General features: G+C 46.5%; 1 protein-coding gene across 2 annotated transcripts; it reads right to left on the reverse strand.

The window, feature by feature from the left end:
• Positions 1–1,942: 1,942 nt before the first annotated feature.
• Positions 1,943–6,129, reverse strand: LOC119362620 (E3 ubiquitin-protein ligase DIS1-like). 2 transcript variants are annotated; one of them, XM_037627865.1, is made up of 5 exons: positions 5,819–6,129; positions 4,790–4,878; positions 3,870–4,091; positions 3,004–3,390; positions 1,943–2,721 (listed from the first exon to the last, which is right to left on the reverse strand). In XM_037627865.1, exons 3-5 carry the CDS (start codon positions 4,065–4,067, stop codon positions 2,401–2,403), a joined length of 906 nt encoding a protein of 301 aa, XP_037483762.1. In that variant the 5' UTR covers positions 4,068–4,091; positions 4,790–4,878; positions 5,819–6,129; the 3' UTR covers positions 1,943–2,400. The 2 variants fall into 2 exon arrangements, with proteins under 2 accessions (XP_037483762.1, XP_037483761.1); XM_037627864.1 differs by lacking the exon at positions 4,790–4,878.
• Between the last annotated feature and the right edge of the window lie 1,188 nt (positions 6,130–7,317).

A 7,317-nucleotide genomic window follows, 5' to 3' on the forward strand; every position in this document is an offset into this window, starting at 1 on the left:
CAACCGAACCTTTACAAACAAGGTTGGGGCAATCTCCACAACTTAATTGGAGGCTCCAAACAACACCACAAAGCTCCACCACAATGGAATATGGCTCCGCGGTGACCTCAACTGTCTAGGGTGCTCAAACACCCAAGAGTAACAAGATCCGCAAGGGATTAGTGGGAGGAATCAAATTTCTCTTGGTGGAAGTGTAGATCGGGGCCTTCTCAACCAATCCCTAGAAAATCAACAAGTTTGATTGGCTAGGGAGAGAGATCGGGCGAAAATGGAGTTTGGAGCAGCAATGGAGTTTGGGGATGGAAGAGGTAAGTGTTCTTGGAGAAAAAGACCCCTTTATATAGTGGGGGGACACATCCAACCGTTATGCAGCCCGCAGCCCGCATCTGGGCGGTACTACCGTTGCTGGAGTGGTAGTACCGCTGTGGCAAGCAGGCAAAAGGGCAACCAGGACTGAGGGAGAAGAAGTACACGCACTAGGGTGGTACTACTGCCCTGAGGGCGGTACTACCGCCGATAGGCGGTACTGCCGCTTCCTACAGCCGCTGGAAAACAGGGGAGGGCAGCGAGCTGAGCGGTAGTCAGAGCGGGAGTAGGAGCGGTACTACCGCCGAGAAGCGGTACTACCACGCCCTACTGTCGTCCCTACTACCGCTCCCCTATGTCGTCCTTTACGAAAACCCGACACGAAAAATTGAGACCACAGCAGGGGCGGTAGTACCAGCGGTACTACCGACGATAAGCGGTACTACCGCCGATAGGCGGTACTACCGCCCTGGCCGCGGTACTATCGCTTAGCACAAGGCACCCCTTGTTTTGCACAACACGGAAACTCCAACGAAGCAGGAAGAAAGCGTGGGTGCAAGGAGAACGTGAACGTGATGATTCCACCCATACTCTTCCGAAACGGATCCCCTCCTGATAGTACGGTTGTCCCTACGACTCAATTCCACCGAAAAGAAACTAAGGAAAATAATCCGTCTAAAGTGAAGTCCTCGAGGGGTAACAATCGCATAGTGCCCTTATATTAGATCACCTGAAACGCTTAGTGCACACGATTAGTCCGCAAACGTATTGTCATCAATCACCAAAACTACTAAGGGATAAATATGCCCTTACACCCGACACCTTTGCACGGGGAGAAGGATGATGGGCGCCTGGAAAAGAAGAACAAGGCGTGCAACATCCTGGCGGCCAAACGCGCAGAGCATAGGTTGTTGGAGGCTTTTGGTGAGTTGCAAGAGGTGAGCAAAGTGGAGGATGTTGAGCAAAAGATGAAAGCATAGCTGGACATGTACAAAAAAACGCTCTCACCGCAAGTGATCATCACATTGAGCACTTTGGCGGGCATCGCCTGGAAGTCAAAGATAGATCTTTCGTGATGTTTTTCACATGATAATGATAACCCATGATGTTTCTAGGATGAGGCACAAGAGTCATTGATGAACTCTCTTCGGCGAGTGGTGGTCAGTTTGGTTGCACGTGAGCCAAGCCTAATTGCTCTGGGCCTTGACGCTATGATGTCTGACTCAGATGATGCCCCTTGATGTTGTAGTTGTTTTGTCCCTGTCCCTAAGCTCTAGTGTCTTTTTATGGTTTTCTATTTTTTTTGTTCCCAGGTTTTCATTTGATTTTTTTTTATTAACCGAGAATGTGAGGCTTTTGGGTCCATTTTTCCTTATAAATTAGATCATCTCTCTTCTTCTTAATGAACCGAGGGAACCCGCTGCCCTCAAAAGTCACAACGAGGTTTCTCAAAAAAAAAAAAAAGAGGAGAAAACATCTTCTGATTGATGCCAAAAGAAGAAGACATATTCCAGTGGAAGCGGCCGCAGAACTGGCATCAGAAACGGCCATCTCAACACAATATCTGCACCAGGAATTCTGAACATCGGTGGGGGGCTGATGCAAATACGAGTGTCATATACAGAGGGGAGCATCAGAAACGGCCATCTCAAATTCAGAACATTTTTGGGTCTGACGTAGATGGATACGAGTCTCATTCATATACCAGCGTCAGAAGTTCAGAACATTTCTAGGTCTGACATAGATAGATACGAGTCTCATACTAGAGAGGGGCTACATCATTTACAGTCCAAGAGTCACCAACAAGGTCTCACCAAAAGGGCGGCACAGTGGCCAGCCATCCAGCTCTTGTTCAAAGCAAATCAGGAGATTTGCCTTCAGCTCTGCCACATCAGTACCACCTCAATCCGCATGACAACCATCCATGGAAACATCTCCAACTACCACAAATCTAACACGGCCTACACACCATTACCCCTAGCCCTAATCAAGCCCTCACAAGGGTTCACTTGCGCAATACTTCGGTTCGTCTCGGATCGCCAGAACGAAACGAACGGACACACCTCCACTAGCATGCAGCTACAGTTCACTAACTCACTGCTCCTTCCAAATCCTCCCGGTGACCCGCAGCTTGAGCTCCTTCCTGTCGCCGCCGGAGAAGCACAGGGCCATGTTGCGCTGGATGATGAGCCCGTCGTAGCTGTCCCGCACTTTCCTGTGGCTATCCCTGATGCTCCGAGGAATGCCCTGCCAGGTCATCTTACGGTTGATGCCTCCGACCTCCAGGCTGTAGGTGTAGTTCTTGGCCTCGGCGTCGTCTCCCATGAACCTCAGGAAGGCGATGTAGACCGGCGCCATGCCCAGCTGGAACGCCTCGAAGTGCAGGCAGAAGTACTGCCCAAAGCAGCTGAAAACCTGGACAGATATTCTAGAGTTAGTTCCACAACTCTCACTTCCATGAAGAGGGAAAACACAAGCAGAAGCTGAATAACAATAGCATGCAGTGTCAACAGTAACCTTATTTAATGGAGTTGTTAAGTATGCACACACTTGGTAAACAATCAGCAATCCATAAGACCATAACTCATGTTATCAAAATTATCCAAGATACACCTTGGATCTCTTGGAAAGAGGATGTAAGGACTAATCTACTGCGTAGTGTTTCAGATCATAAATACAGATGTAGCTGATAATTACCGTAAGCATCCATGTAGCATTCTCAACTTCATGAGGATTTGATTTGACATAGCGATGATTAAAGGTGCTTCCACTGTGCATGTCAACCTTATGATCATCCTTCAAGTGATTCACTAGATACGGAATGTCACCAGTGACAGTGCATTCAGATCCCGCATATGGGCAAGTGTAGGGTCTGTATTGGCACTGTGATTCATGCTTCAGCTTGCAATAATAAGGATATATTCCCACGCATCCAAAGTTCTGGAACTTGCATGGAACCTCTAGAGAGGCAGCAACCTTCTCTAGAGCAAGGCATCTTATGTTACCCAATTCACTCCTGCAAGTTGGACAGCGATTATGAACCCTTGGCTTGCATCCAGAACAAATGGTATGACCATTGGAGCACTGCACGCACAAATGTGACAGAATAGTTAAAAGAACCTCTAGACACATTCATATCAAACATTCTTCTGAGCTTAAGAATATGCAGTGTAAATTCAAAATAATCATGAGATATCAGGCTCTCCTACTAGAATCATTTGATAATGAACAATCTGGATAACATTGAAAATTAAAAAGAAGACTGTTGCAATGTATAAGTTGAAAATGTTTGCAGGGAGCTAGTTACAGGTGGGCCTGATGCATCGGGATGTCACCTATTAGGGTGAAAGCGATTCATAGAAAAAGGCCACCAACCAAAACCCTATTTTACCTCTGTCTACCTTGAAAGAAATCAGCAATTTTATATTCTTTTGCAACTGGATATTCTTAGCTGATCACACATGTCAGCAAACGCATGGAAAGCCAAAAGCCTAGAACAAGGGTTAGTATAATGCAACCGATATGCTATAGTTAAATGTAATTAGTTCAGCAAGAAGGCATACCTGATGAATTGGAGGATACATGGCGACCAAACACACAGGGCATTCCAATAGCTCACGCACATTGCTAGAAACTATGACATTTGGTTTCGGTGAGTGCTCGATAAGATCACCGACGAGTTCTGTGACATCTAACATCTCAATCTTTGGAGGGTCGATAACTTCAGCATCAATGTCGTCAAGATAGGCAGCTGACGCCATGACCAAACCTATAGATGCAGAATCCTGTATGGAGGAAAAAGAAATCAAGAGAAAAAAATTTAGGCTTGGAAGTAAATGAAACAGAATATTCATCATTTCAAAAGATAGGAACTTCTTTTATCCACAAAAAACATCTCCAGATCAAATTAACTCACTTTTCTAAGGAACGCACAAGCGTAAATTTCATGATAAGCCAACCATAATATGACTCGGCTGCACTTAAAGGTTCTGAGAGCACTAACGATGCAGACATCATGAGCTCATATGGGTTTGATCTCAGAAAAGTTTGTAATATTTGACCCAGCAAGTCGTGTTAGGTTACATCATTACACACCAAACAGAAAAACATATATGCCATTTTTCAGCAAAAGATCTGAAGGTTTTCAGCCTTTTACTACACTTTCGGTTCCGCTTTCTAGTCAACTGTTTTCTTTAGTGTGAATCCATGTAACTGAATCCAATTTAGTTAAGTACTCAGAACAACTTTGATTTGTTGAAAAATCAGTGGACACTGCACAGCGACAGCTGAAGACCACATCAATGCCACTTCTCCAAATATATCAAAGGAAACTAGTAAGAAAATGTTGGTTGGTCAGTTAACCATGAGGGCAGATGGGCTTGGATCTCAGAAAGAGTTTGTAATACTTGACCCAGCAAGTGTTATTAGGTTACATCGTTACACGCTAAACAAAAAACATAGATGCCATGGCGCTTGTTTTCACCTTTTTCAGCAAAAGATTGAAGGTTCCCTTCACTGTACGTTTGGCCCAGCTTTCTAGTCAACTGTTTTCTTCAGTGTCAATCCATGTAACTGAATCAAAATTAAATTCGGTACTCAGTACGACATTATTTTGTTGAAAAATCAGTGCACACCGACAGCTGAGAACCACATCAGCGCCACTTCTCCAACTATATCAAGGGAAACCAAGGACATGTTGGTTGGTCAGCTAATCTAGCTATAACTAGTAACCGCTTCAGTGGGAAGAGCGGAGATGCAAGAGCAGGAACTATGATAGCAAAGGGAAATGATGGAGTGGTGGAACAGGAAAGGGGAAAGGGGGTGGCACTTCCATGAACCTCCACTACACCTTGTATTGCACTCTCACAAGAGCAGCAGCTGCTGCTGCTGCACAAAGTTGCAATGAACAACTGAAACAAGAAGTGCAGGGGCATGGAGTTCATCACATAAAACATCTTTCCACCTTATGTAAGGAGATGCCAGCAGCGTGCAGGAGCTGTAATCATTGCCAATCAACAGCACCCCTGCTGAATCTTGTCTATCTTCCTTTTTCAGATTAGAAATCATGACTCTTGGAGGTGGAGACGCAGAGATAAACAGAGCAACCAAAACATCATTACCTAACTCGAAAACACAAACTAGCAGGCTGCAGGGCTGAGCTTTACACCAACGAAACTCCATCATCAGATCAGCCGTACGAACCCCCGCGGCGATAACCGGATAATCTAGCAGCGATTGACCGTGTCCCGAGCTCAAGTGCCCTAGCACCGTAGCGGGCGGGGAACTATTGTAACGCACATCTAGACATGAACGAATACTCCGAAGAAGCCACAAAATCTCCCAAACCCCAACCGAAAACCCTAACAGGCAACCGCCGCCGGCGCACCAGGCACCCGCATTCCCGACCCCACGCGCGCATCCGAGCCAGAAACCCGGACGCGCGCCTCAAAATCCGACACAAATCCAACCCCCTACGCATCCAAGAAACAAAAACAGGGGAAACGAGCGCTACCTCGGGAGGCGTGGATGGAGGGAGGCGGCGATCGGAGCGGCCGGCCGGAGAAGAAGGGGGGGCTGGCTGGTTTGACCTCCCCTCGGATAGATAGGGGATGGGGGTTTGGCGTGATGCTGGTACTGTGGCGGAGGGCTCGAGATGGGGAGGGGGAGGAGGAGGACGGAGGCGAGCGCGTTCGAATTAAAGCCGCAGTCTTTGCGAGGCTCCGTCTCTGTCCTCTCTCTCTCTCGGCCGAGTCGCCTCTTTCAGTCTTTCTCTCTGACGAAAGAAAGGAGGGGTGGGCGTGTTTTCCTCGGGGTTTGGTTTGGAGGGAAGGAAGGGAAAGGGGCTGTTTTTATCGGGGCAAATCTCTGTTCATTTGGTAATAGTGCGCTGATGAGTGGGTAGGGCCCTGTCCCCCGGCCGGATCACGCAGGGATCAACGGTCAAAAACAGTTACTCCGGTCCGGCCATCTGGCCTGTACTGGTATTAAATGGAGATCAGGGGCCCATCCAAAAAAGATTGGTTGGAGATCAGGCCGGTAAATTTGATGAAAGTTCAAGACAAAGTACTTATTGAAAAAGTACTTTGAAAAATTACTGCTCATAGATACATTTTGAAATACATGTTAATATGTAGATTTTCATACATTTTTTTCTTAAAATCTAGAAATCCTTGCATGAGTGTGGTCGCATCTCAAAAAGAAACTGATCTAGCTTATAAGAAAAACCGGATCGAAAACCTTAACAGCCCGATGAGCAAGTAAATCCGGTCAAAGAAAGAACACCAAAAACACGCACGCAAAAAAGAAACACCACCGAACAACATCTTCGACCTCATTATGCGGAATGGTAATCTTATTCGAAAGAAAGAACCGTCGTCAGAAACCGTGGATTTCGATACTCTCTCTCTCTCTCTCTCTCTCTCTCTCTCTCTCTCTCTCTCTCTCTCTTCCTCAATGTCTTCTAGATAAATAATATTTAAAATAATATGTTGGTGAAAAAAAGATGTTTTTTTCGAGTAGTCAAAGGGTGACCTGATATGTCAAGAAATGTTTGGAACAAGTCAAGTGGGAGGTGACGAAAACACACGACGCAGAAAAGGAGGGAGGGGAGAAACCAATGCCCGTGATCACCAACATCCCTTCGCTTTCTCGCCCTGCCCTGCCCTGCCTAGATTAGTCAGATGGTGGTCGTAAACCCCTCGCCCTGTCCCTGCGATGACATGTCGATGGCAAGCCGGCGAAAAAGAGAAGCGAGGCCTCAGGATTCAACTTCTTTTTAATTGCGTAGTGGGAATCGGTCAGCTTTGGCGCAGCAGCTTGCCAAAGGAAGGAGGACGCAGGGAGCCAGCTTTGGCAGCGCAAGTCTGGTCTTTAGTCTTTGCCCCCCAAAAAGGAAAAAACGCAGAGCAAGCATTTACTAAAGAGAAACGGAACTCGAACGCTCCTAGCTCGCCAACAAGGAAGAAGAAATTGTCTTCCACGGAAATCACCAACAAGGTTTGGTGAAGGCCT

This window comes from Triticum dicoccoides, chromosome 2B, assembly GCF_002162155.2.
Source record: "Triticum dicoccoides isolate Atlit2015 ecotype Zavitan chromosome 2B, WEW_v2.0, whole genome shotgun sequence".
NCBI classification, from domain to species: Eukaryota; Viridiplantae; Streptophyta; class Magnoliopsida; order Poales; family Poaceae; genus Triticum; species Triticum dicoccoides.

Bases quoted from the DNA above. Each gene is read 5' to 3' on its own strand.
- LOC119362620 (XM_037627864.1), bottom strand. From the start codon at position 4,067: ATGGCGTCAGCTGCCTATCTTGACGACATTGATGCTGAAGTTATCGAC. The intron at 3,391-3,869 runs GTATGCCTTCTT...TTGTGCGTGCAG, and splicing joins TGTATCCTCCAATTCATCAG to TGCTCCAATGGTCATACCAT. The intron at 2,722-3,003 runs GTAATTATCAGC...ATATCTGTCCAG, and splicing joins ATGCTACATGGATGCTTACG to GTTTTCAGCTGCTTTGGGCA.